General features: G+C 30.4%; 1 protein-coding gene across 5 annotated transcripts in view; it reads right to left on the bottom strand.

Annotated features, from left to right (window-relative positions):
• Nucleotides 1-15,874, bottom strand: part of LOC145293208 (SCY1-like protein 2) — a 207,101-nt gene that overhangs the window by 15,489 nt on the left and 175,738 nt on the right. For all 5 annotated transcript variants that reach the window (XM_080139727.1, XM_080139728.1, XM_080139730.1 and 2 more), the window contains exon 15: nt 14,274-14,358. In XM_080139727.1, the coding sequence (XP_079995853.1) occupies nt 14,274-14,358 (85 nt within the window). The remainder of the gene's footprint in view (nt 1-14,273; nt 14,359-15,874) is intronic.

The following is a 15,874-nucleotide window of genomic DNA, read 5'->3' as shown; positions in this document are numbered from 1 at the left end:
AAAACATAAGACTCTACATCATCTAGAATACTTCTTAGCCACGGATATTTGTGAAAGCGAGCATCAAGGGAGGAGGCGAATTGGTTTTGTTTGGGTGGTTGCCTGGTTTGATCGTGATATTTGCTGGGTTGTCTTTTTATTTACTTTTAGTTTCAGGTTAGGGGAAGAGTGTTGAGTAAAGTGGGTCTGTTTTGACGCCAAGTATACACACACAGTGATCCATTAGCAGAGTCCTGCCTAGAAAGTTGTGACCTTGTGAAATCCCACCAGAAATAGCAGCAGGGTCCCTTTCCATGCGCGATATGGCACTGCTTGGCCTTTTGGCCAAGATCAAAGTGTCCCACTCCTCAACACGAACTATTTTTCTTCCGAATTCAAGAACTTTTTATTTTTTCCAATGAATTGAACTTTTTTCACACACACACACATTTTAATATAAAAAAAAAAAAAAAAAATGCGCACACACACACACACACACACAGAAATTGTATATATATATCCTTTTTGTAAAAACGATGGGGTTTTCATTAGTTAGTTTAGAGTTCACAGAGTGAATGAGGTATTGTGGTAAATGTTGCCAGTCAAGAGTAAAGTCGCCACAGACTCCAATTTTTTACTTTAGTTACAAAGACCCTGCAACACTCCCCTCCCCAGATCTTATAGGGCCTTGTGCCTAAATTTGTTTTGTCTTTTGGAGATTTTACTTTTTTAAATGTTTTAATTTTATATTGGAATTTTTTTAATTGTATTTTTTCTTTAAACGAAATAAATTAAATATAAAGATCAAAGTGTAGTATCTGTTCTTCAGATACTGCACTTCCATTTCTTGTTCTCTTTCGGTGATTTATTTTATTTTTGTACCTTTTCTCCACATTAAAAAACGACCCTGGTATCTAACTCTGTCCCGTGGGGAGGCATTGTAAATAGGTACAACTATACGGATATTATACAACTGATGACAGTGCAGTTGCTCTAAGTGCTACCAAAGAGTTAGGGCTTGTGTAGTCAGTCGGAAACAGCAGCCAAACTATCAATCAGGTACCCTCAACTTCCCAGATAAGACTGGCCCAAACCAGCCAAATGAGCACAAGTGGCATACAAGCAAACCCAATTTGCTCAATTTCTGAGAGAAAGAGAGAAAGGGGATAGGGGAACAGTTTTTGATATCCTAGTCAGGAAACAAGGCCAAGCATAGAGTGGCTTTGGTGAATCTCTGTTATTGTATCTATGTGCCTGGATAATAGACAAAGAAGGAGTGTTATTAATATAATATAATGATACATTGTTAAAACGTGATGACTCTGCATAAAAATCAAAAATGGCATTAATATCATAAAACACAATTACAACTACTCTTTGGATTTTTTCGGATTTATGTAATCATGCGCATATTCTTTTTTTATTTTTATTTAAAGCTAATGAGTTCTTATTCTTTGGATGAGCCAGGGCGGAAAAGATTAAAAAATTTACATAATAATTATATGATTGTTTCTGCACTACAAAACAGGTGCTGTCAAAAGTTGAACATTTTAACATGCTGAAAGAAAGAAATGGTAAGATTACCAACATCTTGGAAGTTGGAATATAGACTTTTTGCCATATATATATATATATATATATATATATATATATATGAGAACTGTAATTTGTATGCAAACTAATATGTGGGTATTTATGAAGGCTGACAATAATGCAGACAAACCAGAATGGCAAAAGAAAGTATGAACAAAAATAAACAATCGAAGACAAAATATATTTTTCTAAAGATCTTTCACATATCAAATCAGTAAATATGGAACTTCCTAGCAAATCTTTAATAAAACCATTCGAATAATAAACCTTCGTGTACATCACATTGAAAATGAAAATAAAATTTTCTTTTTTATCATCTCCAAGAACCCTTTTACTCTTTTCGAAATTAATAAAATACCTTATGATAATCGGGCAATCACATTCCAACAAGTGATAAGTATTCGTTAATAAGTGCATTGGATTATACCACAAAATATGTGAAAGTGATCAGAAAACATACAGTCATGTTGTGAAAATGAAAGTTACAAGACTTAATTTTATGGCATTTAAGTTCATATCATGTGATGCAAAAATAATTGAAAATCAAATCGTCAGAATTCTATGATTTGCCTGCAGGTTAATTTGATTACAATTAGAAATCTGTGTGTGTGTGTGTGTATATATATATATATATATATATATATATATATACTTCGGAATAGTTTTTATTTAACAATCAGTGGTTATGTAAACGTGAGATTGTTGGTTTACAAAATATTACTGGCAGTAATATTCTATAAATTATCCCATCTAAACAAAAATTGCTCGATATGCAAGATAGAGCAAATAAATTAAATTGTAATTCAATGAATTTCAAAAAACTCTCATTGAAATGAAATGAAGTGGTTGAGTTTCATATCAAAGAATTTTTATTATTCTAAGCAAGACAAAGAATGTTTTAGAAAGTTTATCTCCTTAACCTATAGGGTTTCGATGTCTACCATCTCATCAGAGGAGTGAAAATGTTAGCAAATAGTTATAAAGGTATGCACCCTATTTGCTAAAGTCAGTGAGACATGGAAAGTCAAAGTGAAAATAATACATTTATCAGAAGTCCTGTAGCAGGAGTATTTGTAGAAAAAGGATATGAATGTTTTTGGTGATCCAACTTACATATATATATATATATGCACGTGTATATTTGTGTGTGTGTATTGGGGTGGAGAGGGCTCTCGTAAGCCGTGGTGAAGGCAACCTTTCTAGGAGAAGAAAATCTCTGATTTAAAAAACCATAAAGCGGAAGACCATTACCCGCATTAAGCTGGTCTGCAGTTTAATTTGTTGCTGGCTATCTTGCTCTTGCTTGTTACTGGATCTCAACATTTTGAACCGAGAGAGAGACTTAGCTGTCGTACAAAGCTAAGACTCTGTAACATCATATTTGTATAGATACTCCCTCAGACATTTTGGCTCATGGATTTTAAATGTCTGAGGGAGTGGCACTCGTCTGACAAGACGTTGCAATCATCATATATATATATCATCATCGGCGGTCACTCGTGTCCGAGTAAGACTGTCCTCCGTTGTGGCTTCTGTGGGTCCTCAGGTGAGCATAGAGCCCAATCCTAGACCCAATTTGTCTTGTGCAATTTGGGCAGATAAAGGTAGTGGTGGTGGGGTGGGGTTGGGTGTGTCTGGTTGATAATCTGTCCTTTCTGTGCTTGCGTTTATCCTCAGCAGCTTGATTTAGGTCACTACTATAAAGCGCAGCACCTTCGTGGACAGCGCTCTTCCATGCCAACCTGCTCCCAGCCACGTCCTCCCATGTCTCAAGGTCCATGTGAAACCGCTTTAGATTTGCTTTGATGCTGTCCTTATACCTCATCTTTTGGCCACCCTGGGCACGCTTTCCCTCAAAAAGCTGAGAGTAGAAAATCTGTTTTGGGAGGCGGAGATCCGGCATTCGGACAACATGACCAGTCCATCTGAGCTGGCGTTGAGCAACAGTAGCGGTGATAGTGGGAATGTCAGCCTCACTCAGGACGCTGGTGTTGGTGCGTCGGTCCTTCCAACTAATTCTGAGGATTTTTTGGAGGCATCTTTGGTGGTACGTCTCCAGGGTTTTTACGTGCCTCCTGTATGTGGTCCAGGTGTCCAATCCATAGAGAAGAGTGGGCAGCAAGAAAGCTTTATATACCATGATTTTGGTCTTTGCCAGAAGGTCACGGTTCTCAAATACTCTCTTCCTTAGCCTTGAGAAAGCCCCACTGGCACAGCTGAGACGGTGTTGTATTTCATCATCTATGTTGGCTTTTGATGATAGGATGCTGCCTAGGTATGGGAAGTGGTCCACATTTTCCAGTCTAGCGTTGTCAATGGAGATGTTTGGGGGTGAGACTGGAGTACTGTTTGGTGGTGATTGATGGAGGATTTGGGTTTTTTTTATATTAATTGTTAGTCTTAGCTGTTTGTACGCCCTCGTGAAGGCAACCAGTGTACACTGTAGGTCCTCTTCTGAGAGGGCTACAAGGGCGTTATCGTCTGCATACTGTAGCTCCATAATGGATATGGTGTTCGTTCGACCTTTGGCCCTAAATCTGTTGATGTTAAAAAGTCGCCCGTCAGTTCTGTACATAATCCGAACTCCATGGGGAAGATGTTTGTCCGTGAGATGGAGGATAGCATCCTCCATCATATATATATATATATATATATATATATACATACATATATATATATATATATATATATACATATATATATATATATATATATACATACACACACACATATTTTCATAACTTACTATTACCTAGTTCTACGCATGTATTGAGCACTGTTGGAGTAAACTACTGAAAACTTACGCATAAAATTGTATCTTCGTATATTAATTTATGTGATTAAATGAAGTAGTTATATAAGTGACCTTGTCTGTCTATGTGCAGAATGGTCTCTATTAAACTATTCTGTTAATTTTTGGTCCACAGACTGGAAACTTGATATATAAGAGACTTGGACCTGTGGAACAGATTCAATTTGGTTTTTAGCCAGTGAAAATAGTTGCTAAGGGATCAAAATTAAATAAAATTAGAACTTGGCAAACTTAAGCCAAGAGAACGTGTTACTTCTATGCATGCGCGGCTGGACATTTATACTTTTAACAGCGCTATTTTTTAAAAAGTTTTTATATGCGTATGGACTTAGCTTAGATGGTAACTAATAATGCTGGAGAGTTATATGTCTTTATTTTGATTCTAGCTGACGGCACCCAGGTCATATTTCAATTATATATCTTTTTTTACTACTATATATATTGGGTACAATATAATAATCAATAGTGAATTGACTCTTAATAATAAATACAAAATCTGCATAAATAAAACTATCATATTGAAGTACATTTTACGATTAAGCAATGCCGAACAGCCTGCTAATATATTAGAAGGATATCCATTCCAGGACGAACAAATAATCGGTAATAACATTTTTTGTGGTATTCGCTAAACGTAAGCTTATCACAGTTAGGAGAAATGATATGCAATGCCTTGTACTGCCAAATGACCACCCATCTAATACTGTCCAGGCTTAACATTGCTCAACTTCAATGACCTAACAGGAAGCAGGGTGTCAACATTATTATACTGTATGTCCAAAGGGGGGTAAAATTAATTCCCCAGACACAACAGTTTCATACTACTTCTATTTCTCCTTACAAGATTGAAATCAAGACATAATCAAACATGTAAAAAAAAATTATTTGAACAGAAAGACAAACAAATCAAGTTATAATGCTATTAAAACTTATGTCTAGAATCCTTATTCTACTTTTTTATCAAAATCCATTACATGAATTTGATTCAAGAAAATGTCTCAAATTTGAGGCCTAAGCTTAATTAAAACTTATGTCTAGAATGCTTATTATGTCTTATTATGTCTAGAATCCTTATTAAATTAAATTATTTATTAAATTAAATTATTTATTAAAATCCTTATTAAATTAAATTATTTATTAAATTAAATTAATAAAAATTCAATTAAATTATTTATTTATTAAATTATTTATTATTTATTAAATTTATTTTGTTTATATTATCTATTTATTATTTATTTATATTATTTTGTTTATATTATTTATTAAATTATTTATTAAATTAAATTAATTAAAATTCAATTAATTATTATTAAATTAAATTAATTAAATTATTTATTAAAATTCAATTAAATTATTTATTTATTAAATTATTTATTAAATTTATTTTGTTTATATTATCTATTTATTATTTATCTATATTATTTATTTTTGTTTATATATTATTTTGTTTAAGTTATTTATTAAATTATTTATTAAATTAAATTAATTAAAGTTCAATTAATTAAATTAAATTATTTATTAAATTATTTTAAATTATTTATTAAATTATTTATTAAATTAAACTTATGTCTAGAATCCTTATTAACTTATGTCTAGAATCCTTATTAAATTATGTCTCAAATTTGAGGCCTAAGCTTAATTAAAACTTATGTCTAGAATCCTTATTCTAATTTTTTATCAAAATCCATTACATGAATTTGATTCAAGAAAATGTCTCAAATTTGAGGCCGAAGCTTAATGAGTCTTAAAAACAAATTTAAATTCAGAGAATTTAAATTAATTGGTGATTCAGGAGTATGGATCAAATTTAAAGTAAATCTGAAATATTTGTAATAGTGAACAGAAATCATGCTATCAGTCTCATAAATTAGTCATGGCAAAGCAGCCTCATAATTCTTGCTTCCCTTATTTTGTCCTTTAGTCCTCACATTCCATGAGTGATGTTTCTGACAAACGGAGAAGAATTGCTCCTTTCTGGGTCAGAATTTATCCATCTGAACACTTATAGCTTGGCTAGGAACAAAGTGCAGTATCTGTGCTGATGCTACACTTTGTCTATTCTGTCCTTGTTCAATGAAGACGTCTTTCTGGACTGAGGCAATTTAAATTTTTGTTCCAATCCAGATCGTCCTTTCTGGGGAGTTCCCCTCACAATAAAAACTGATCTGTGCCTTATTTTGTTCTCATGGAGAGAACAATAAATAGGAACTCTTATCGTTGACTAGTTTGTTTTTTTTTTTACTTTTTTTTTTGTTCTTACATCAAGTGGCTTCATGCCTTGTTTGGAGCGATTTTCATTAAAAAAAAGAAATAAATATTGAATGAAGACACACAAATCAGCAGAAACAGCAAGATTATAGAAATGTGTGCTGTGAGCAAAAGAATAGCTTTAACCTGCCTCCAGAGATGAGAAGAGAATGTTGGTCTATTCTCTCTCTCTCCTTATGTATATTGAAGATAAAAACATATTCCGACTTTATACTGACAAGTTCCAGGGAAAAGAGGAATGCAGATAGAACTAAAATTCTCGCAGAACGCACAAAAGACATTGATACATTTCTTCACCCACAATATTGTTGTGCTACGTTTGATGCTACACATTATCGGTTTAATACCAACTCAAGAATGAACTAAGGATGAAGTAAAATCTTTAACAGATTTATTCAAAAACTTACAGAACAAAATGGTAAGGTAGAAGCCGTTGGATACATGATGCGAAATGCATTTTGTTTTTTGTTTTTTCTTAAACTGTTATAACAGACTGCTTCAAGGGAAATAACTTACTTTTACGTTGACTTTATTAAATAAAATGGATTATTCTCCCCTTATACGATGCTTTACCTAACATACTGACTTGGTGTATATCCTAAGGATAGGCATGGCCAAAAAGTTAAAAAAAAAGAAAAAAAAAAAAGAAAAAAAAAGTTGTTTTTTTTTTGTTTTTTTTAAAAAACGAATTAAAATCTATTAAAATTCATTATTCTTGAGACACTTTTTTTTTTCCGAAAGATAAAAACAGAATAATATAAACGTGTTCTACTATTTTTAATAGAATTTTAAATTTGAAATTTTGGTATTTGTACAGTTTAATTAAACTGTACAAATACCAAATGAAAATATCGAAAAAAAAAAAAGTTTATATTGTACATATCCGTTATGGAATGAAGTTCTCTGAAAAAAAAATTTCACTTAATTTCATCAAATTTTTTTTTTTTTTACAGCGATAAAGCAATTTGTTATGATATCGAGAAAAAGGTTTGATTTTTAGGAAAAAAAAAAGCTAGTATTAAAGATGGGGAGGGAGTGTCGGCACTTTAAATTGAGTTATCTCCCCCTGGTGTGTTAAAAAAATTCAAAGATGGCTACCTTCAACAATGCTATCATAAAAACGTGTTTTTTTCCGCTGTAAAAAAAAAACAAAAAAACTACTCGATCAAATTAAGTGAAATTTTTTTTTCAGAGATAACCAGTCCAAAACGAATACGTACAATATAACCTTTTTTCGATATTTTCATTTTTTTTAATGTCTTGATTAAACTGTACAAGTACCGAAATTTTTATAAAACCACACCATTCACCATCATTTTTGTCTTGATCACTAAAAACATTAAAATATTTTTTAAAAGTTTTTTTAACCAAATATTTTTTTTTTCGTCTAAATAGGATTTAGGATGACTTGCTATAAGAATATGCAAAAATATTATGATATAATTACCGGAATTTCAAATAATTCCAACTTTGTATATCATTCTATAGATTTGCATCGCAAAATTACTAAAAACCAAAATTTAATTATAGTCTAAAATTAAGTATGGATGCCTGGAGGGAACTAAATAAACTATATTTAGCCATGTATTTTTAATGTTTGATTTGACGATTAAGTGAAGGGTTTAATTCTTTTTTCATAAGCGAGATAGATATTTGTTGCCTACATAACCCCGAAGTTAAGCAATGATAAGGCTGGCCAGTACCAGATGGGTGACCATTTTGGGAATACTAGGCGTCATATGTATTGAAAAAAAAAACTCCTGCATTTTCTATCACGCTTGGTCCACCATGGGTAAATTAACAAGAAATTACCGAAAGAAATTATCATTTTTTAGCAAAATCTGCAATTATTTATCGATTTTTTCTTTTTTGGTATCGATTCTTCAAAACATTTCCTATTTAATGGTATATTAGCAATATTGGGCTCACTAAAAGAAAATTATTAATTTATTTTTCAAAGATTTAAAAGTAGTGTTTTTAGCAAAAGTAATGAAAATATTTTTTTTTTTTTTTTGCTAATCTGAAAGATTCAACGAATTTCACACTTCAAAACACAAAAGATGAAAAATAAAACACATTCAAAATTCAAATTTTCAACCTTAAAATCTGATACGTGCGCAGTTGTTTTTGTTTGTTTTATCTCCAATCCTCACCCTCCTCAAAATACAATATATTTTGTTCAGTTTCAACTGATTATTTAAAGGATATTGGTATCGGAAGGGGGGGGGACTAATATATATATATATATATCGATTATATAAAAAAGTACGCCATTATAAAATTCATTCTTCACTTAATAATCGGTGAAAATTTCGTATTGATTGGATAATTACTTGATTTTTGGCAGATTTTTAAAGAGAGACTCCATCAAAAAAATACTTACTTCCTCTTTTCATTTTGGCCATGCCTATCGAAAGTACTAATAAAATACTTCAACTGGAATATTCTTTTGCAAACACGTGTCATTCTTATTATTCACACTGTTATCATATCATTCGAGCTTCAACAACAAAAAACTTGCTATTAAAATCATTTGCTTTCTTTATATGTAACTAGCAGGGAGACCAGACGTTGCCCGGGATTTAATGAAGATCAACAAATGTTTCACCCCTCTCCTATTTTATTGTTGTCAAAATCAGCGTAATCGCCTATTTTTCAATCAAATTGATTAATTGCCTGCTCTAGTTGGGGACCCACCGGCTTCACATGCCTTCTCACAGTGACTTAGTCCACAATACATTATAGTCTACATTGCACTGTAGAGAACCTCCTGTTAACTTTATAAAATTATTTTAATATATAATGACTTAAATCAAAGTTTAAAATGCAAACATCAAATATCATAGTTCAATTAAGCTCTAAACAAAAACCTTCATTTCAAACATGCCCCTGTCATATCAAAGAACCTTATATTGATTTTTATATGCTGTGTCTTTGTGCTATATAAGGCATTAACCGTTAGTTAAAAATCGCCTGTTCCTTCTTTCATCTGATTTTCTCAATTATTGGTACTTATCGAAGACATTCGCATACAAAACTTATATCAGAACACTGCTAGGTACATTAAGTACATTTGTATGAAATTTAAAAAAATTCGGCCTAGCTGTTTCAGAGTCCATAGGGAACGAACACACACACACACACACACAATGATCAAGTTCTTTTTATATAATAGTACAGATAGAGATATATACTAAAGCAAATATTCCCAAACTCTTCATAACTAACCCTCTGTCAGAAATACTATAAATAGACATCTTATCCATTCCGTTTTAGTATTACGGATGCTGTGAAGCTCATGACTTCTGCGGTGAGCGATATCAGGCAACGTCTCATGCTCTCCATGCAGTCTCGTCCAAAGAGTTGACGTTAGATTGCACCCAATTATATTGCATCGTCAGGGATGTGAATGGGCAATGGCAAAAAAAAAGAAAAAATGTAATCAAGATACAATTTTCAACCCGGAGTAAAGAAGGAAATGCACTTGCCATATACACACCGGGTGGGGGTAGGTGCTTCCAAATTGAGCCAAATGAAAAAGAAAAAATAGGATGTAAAGCTCTGGCGCTTTGACAGAAATCAGGCTTTGTTGAAAAAATAAAAAAATAAATCCATTTTTATTTTTTGAAATATAGTTAAAAAGTTGCGGTTTTACATCCTGGCTTCTTGCACTCCTACCAGATCTTCCTTGATGTACCGCGTTCCTTAGTGTTTGGAATATCCAGAAGTGTCATGCCCCAAACAATGGCTTTTTTTTTTTAATGGCTGAATTATGCACAAAGCTGAGAAATACAATTTACAAAAACCAAGAAACTGTCATATTTACTGGTTGTCGTGACACAAACAAGCGTTCATGACTTTAGACGATCCAATTTTTTTTTTTTTTTTTTTTTTTTTTTTTACACAGTGATCACCACTTATCAAGGCCCGGAAGCTACTCAGGGATAAGGGTTATTGCAAGTACATTATGTTAGTGTGGAGATTTGCTGAAGTGTTTACTTAAGGGGGCGGTTCATTAGGAATTTGTTAACATTGGACTTGAAGGCATCCAAGTTGTAGTCCGGTGGGAAGCAGGCAGACGGAACAGAGTTCCATAGGCGTGCAGTTCTAAGAAAGAAGCTTTGTTCATGGAATCCACGTTTTGATTTAGGCACAGATAAAGAGTGGGGGAAATTTTTCACAGTGGATTCGGCTAGACGGGTGTTTTTCGTGAAAGATTGGCGAGGGGGGGACCAGAGATTGGAGTTCAGACGAGCACCTGCCATGGAAATAACGATAAAACAAGGATAGGCTCGCAACGTCTCTTCTGTGAGAGAGAGGTTGCAAGGTAGAGAAAAGGGCATCCCCAACTAAGCCATGAAGTATATTTTGTACTCTGTCAAGGCAGGATAGGCTGTTTTTAGCAGCTCCTGCCCAGATATGGCAACAGTATTCCATCCTTGGACGTATAAATAAAAACAAAAAATGTTCTAAAAATCTTATTCTATAACTTCCATAAGTGTAAATGACTTAGACTTTATTATTTTAATTAGAATTCATTATCGAGATGAGTATTATTTATATTAATTTATTTTATTGCGGACTATTATTCTCATCTTTATTGGTTGTACCACCTGACGAAGGCCAGAGGAATAGCTGGCCGAAACGTCGTGAAACAACAACCAATAAAGATGAGAATAATAGTCCGCAATAAAATAAATTAATAGACTTAGACTTTGTTGATAAAATTCAACATAATGTTGCTTAAATTGTTCCCTTACAGACCCCATTATTTTTTTCTCACCCTCTTGCCCCTCCAGCAGAAAGGTACTTCTCACTTTCGGAATCCCTGTACTAATGGATTGGTATCGCGAATTTAAAATAAACAATTTGCATGCCATTTGTGAACAGCCATCAAATAAGCTTATGAATTTAATAACCAATATTAGAATAATAGTTAGAGTGATATGTGCGGGACATTGCAGTTCAGTCCTTGGTAGAGTCATACAAACATGATGAAAAAAAATAGTACTTGATGCATCTTTACTAAGCAATCAACATTATAAGGTAAAAATCAAGAGTAAGTGGACAAATCTAGAGAAAGAGTAGCATCCTCCCCAATATCTTGGTATAATAGCTAATAAAAACGGAGCCTTTAGGTCATCTTTGACTATAGTCAAATCTTTTTTTTTTTTTACAAAGTAGATAGTAATGCAAAGTTTTATATAGATTTATCCGTTGTTAAATAAGATAAACCTTTTTTCTATCATTCCTATGTTTTATCGAAACTATTTTCTTGTAATTTTATCAAAACTATTTTCTTGTAATTTTATCAAAACTATTTTCTTGTAATTTTATCAAAACTATTTTCTTGTAATTTTATCAAAACTATTTTCTTGTAATTTTATCAAAACTATTTTCTTGTAATTTTATCAAAACTATTTTCTTGTAATTTTATCAAAACTATTTTCTTGTAATTTTATCAAAACTATTTTCTTGTAATTTTATCAAAACTATTTTCTTGTAATTTTATCAAAACTATTTTCTTGTAATTTTATCAAAACTATTTTCTTGTAATTTTATCAAAACTATTTTCTTGTAATTTTATCAAAACTATTTTCTTGTAATTTTATCAAAACTATTTTCTTGTAATTTTATCAAAACTATTTTCTTGTAATTTTATCAAAACTATTTTCTTGTAATTTTATCAAAACTATTTTCTTGTAATTTTATCAAAACTATTTTCTTGTAATTTTATCAAAACTATTTTCTTGTAATTTTATCAAAACTATTTTCTTGTAATTTTATCAAAACTATTTTCTTGTAATTTTATCAAAACTATTTTCTTGTAATTTTATCAAAACTATTTTCTTGTAATTTTATCAAAACTATTTTCTTGTAATTTTATCAAAACTATTTTCTTGTAATTTTATCAAAACTATTTTCTTGTAATTTTATCAAAACTATTTTCTTGTAATTTTATCAAAACTATTTTCTTGTAATTTTATCAAAACTATTTTCTTGTAATTTTATCAAAACTATTTTCTTGTAATTTTATCAAAACTATTTTCTTGTAATTTTATCAAAACTATTTTCTTGTAATTTTATCAAAACTATTTTCTTGTAATTTTATCAAAACTATTTTCTTGTAATTTTATCAAAACTATTTTCTTGTAATTTTATCAAAACTATTTTCTTGTAATTTTATCAAAACTATTTTCTTGTAATTTTATCAAAACTATTTTCTTGTAATTTTATCAAAACTATTTTCTTGTAATTTTATCAAAACTATTTTCTTGTAATTTTATCAAAACTATTTTCTTGTAATTTTATCAAAACTATTTTCTTGTAATTTTATCAAAACTATTTTCTTGTAATTTTATCAAAACTATTTTCTTGTAATTTTATCAAAACTATTTTCTTGTAATTTTATCAAAACTATTTTCTTGTAATTTTATCAAAACTATTTTCTTGTAATTTTATCAAAACTATTTTCTTGTAATTTTATCAAAACTATTTTCTTGTAATTTTATCAAAACTATTTTCTTGTAATTTTATCAAAACTATTTTCTTGTAATTTTATCAAAACTATTTTCTTGTAATTTTATCAAAACTATTTTCTTGTAATTTTATCAAAACTATTTTCTTGTAATTTTATCAAAACTATTTTCTTGTAATTTTATCAAAACTATTTTCTTGTAATTTTATCAAAACTATTTTCTTGTAATTTTATCAAAACTATTTTCTTGTAATTTTATCAAAACTATTTTCTTGTAATTTTATCAAAACTATTTTCTTGTAATTTTATCAAAACTATTTTCTTGTAATTTTATCAAAACTATTTTCTTGTAATTTTATCAAATATCAATACAAAAAATATCTACTGAGTGGATTTTTTAAGTAACAATATCACAAGATGTGACATTGTTTAGGTACAGTCACCAAATCACCATTACAAGAAGATGCAATGGTTTTATTATAACAGATGGGAGGTGACAGTGGTTAATGACACGGACTGATGGCCTGGGTGTCTCAACTTCGAATCTAGGTCATTCCACAAATATTATGTTTTCACTTAGGATGTTGGCAAGCTTCATGTGATACTTCCTGTAAGTACCTGATGTCTTTCTAGAAATAATTCTGATTAGAAAATATCAGGGAAACCAATGCCAACAATAGAATCTTCGGATTCATACGATATGATAACGATTATGAAAATATACCAAAATGTAATCTTATTAAATATTTGTAATGAAGTATTTTCAATTAATTGTTTTAATGGAGTATTTTTAATTAAATATTTTTAATGAAGTATTTTCAATTGTTTTAATGAAGTATTTTTAATTAAATACAAACAACTTCATAGAATGTAGATAGTATTTTTGATGAAGAATATTTAAAGTAAATATTTTTAATAAAGTATTTTTACATTAAACATAGAAAAATTCATACAGTGACGATAAAATTAGTTTCATTTTTTTAAATCATATTTTCATAAAAATCAAATGCAAATATTGCAAAAAAAATTTCAATGTCAAAAAAAATCAATTTTTTTAAGTAGCAATCATCCGTTTAACTATTGTAGACTTTTTTATTTTTTACAGTCGCCATAGTTTGATCAAAACACAATTTTAGAACTTACCATCGTTTCGGGTTGATTGTTCTGGGAAAGTTCTGGCAGTAAATTTTTTTCATCTTGGACAGACATTTTGCTGATTTCTATTGTTCTGTTAAAAAAGAAATTAAAATTGAAAACAAACAAAATTTATGCTTCTGAATTTTTTAAATAAACATTGACCATTTGTAGTATTCAGACTACTGTCCTTATCTTAAATGGTATTTTCATAACGTTTTGGACGATGTAACCTCCAACCTTCTTCAGATGTATCTTTTTGAACTCAGGAATCTGCACAGAAATCAAATGGAACTTTATTTAATCCATGGGGGTAGCATGCTCTTGTTCCATCAACCATGACTGGATAGAAATCCTAAGTAATTCTTAATTGTACTCTTAGTATTGCCCGTACTTAGGACCAGTGATGTAGTGGATAAAGTGGTAAATTCAATTCTAAGTGACACCCTTCCAGAGGTTGAAGGTTCAATCCTCAGTGCAGGCAATACTCAGAATACAATTGCAAATTAATGAAAACTTCTACTCAGTCACGGCTTGTACAATGAAAGTATGCTAATCCTGCGGGTTAAATAAATGGTTTCTGTCCGAAATTCTGCACAGAATTTGACAGAAAGATTTCCAAATTCAACAAGAAACACCTGAAGAAGGTTGAAGGTTATAATTGGTCAAAACATTTCTCTTTGTCAACTTTCTAATTTAGGACCTTTTCTTTCTTTCTTATTTCTTTATGATTTTAATTTTAACATCTTTGATGCTTTTAACATCAGCTTCATTTTTTTTTTATGTGTAGCAATTAACCTCCAACAATCAAAGGAGAGAAAAGTAAAAAATGAAGTAAACTCAATGGTTAATGATTTTTTTTTTCTCAAGTCATCAAAAAACTTTTTTTTTAAATTCAGTTCTATTAAACTACAAACAAGTATTACAAGACTGGATGCTTGTCCAGAATTCTCCCCTGAAAAAAAAAAAAAGAAAGAAAGAGAAAGGATGCAATTTTACTATAGTGTGTCTCCCAACCCAATTGTGTATTTTAAAACAAAGGCATTTTTGGGAAAAACATTACGTACTTGCGTATCATGTCGAAATTAGTATAAATTTCAAAATGTACAAAACATCATCCAGCAGAAGATTGTGCTAGAGCTAATTTTTGGAAAAAAAGCATGTAGTATTATTGAGAATAATCAAGATCACCAACTTAAAAGCAGTTATTCCTCTGATTTCAAGCAACTAAAGGGTTAATTTATAGTGAAATTGCAACTTTGAAAAATACTGTTTTTACTAACAATTATTTTTCTACTGGACGAATTTTTGGAATTTATACTAATTCTGGCATGACATGTAAGTATGTAATGTTTTTCTCTGAAATGCATTTTTTCAAAGGTTGCACAAAAAAAGGAAACTAAAAAAAAATGAAAGAATCATCTGTATAATGTATCTACCCATGATAGAAAGAAAATATCATACGATAAAAATTCAATTTTTTTTTTTTTTTATTACAAAGGAGTTACCACTTTTGTTTTAAATTCTTAGCAAAAATTTAGGGTTTTCTGGAATATTTTTTAAAAAATAAACTCTACATTGAACTCAATGAGTAACAACGTTTTCTTTTA

This window comes from Euprymna scolopes, chromosome 14, assembly GCF_053919585.1.
Source record: "Euprymna scolopes isolate OS-2025 chromosome 14, ASM5391958v1, whole genome shotgun sequence".
NCBI lineage: Eukaryota > Metazoa > Mollusca > Cephalopoda > Sepiida > Sepiolidae > Euprymna > Euprymna scolopes.
The sequence above is the reverse complement of the archived record's forward strand: the minus strand, read 5'-3'. Positions and strand labels throughout refer to the sequence as shown.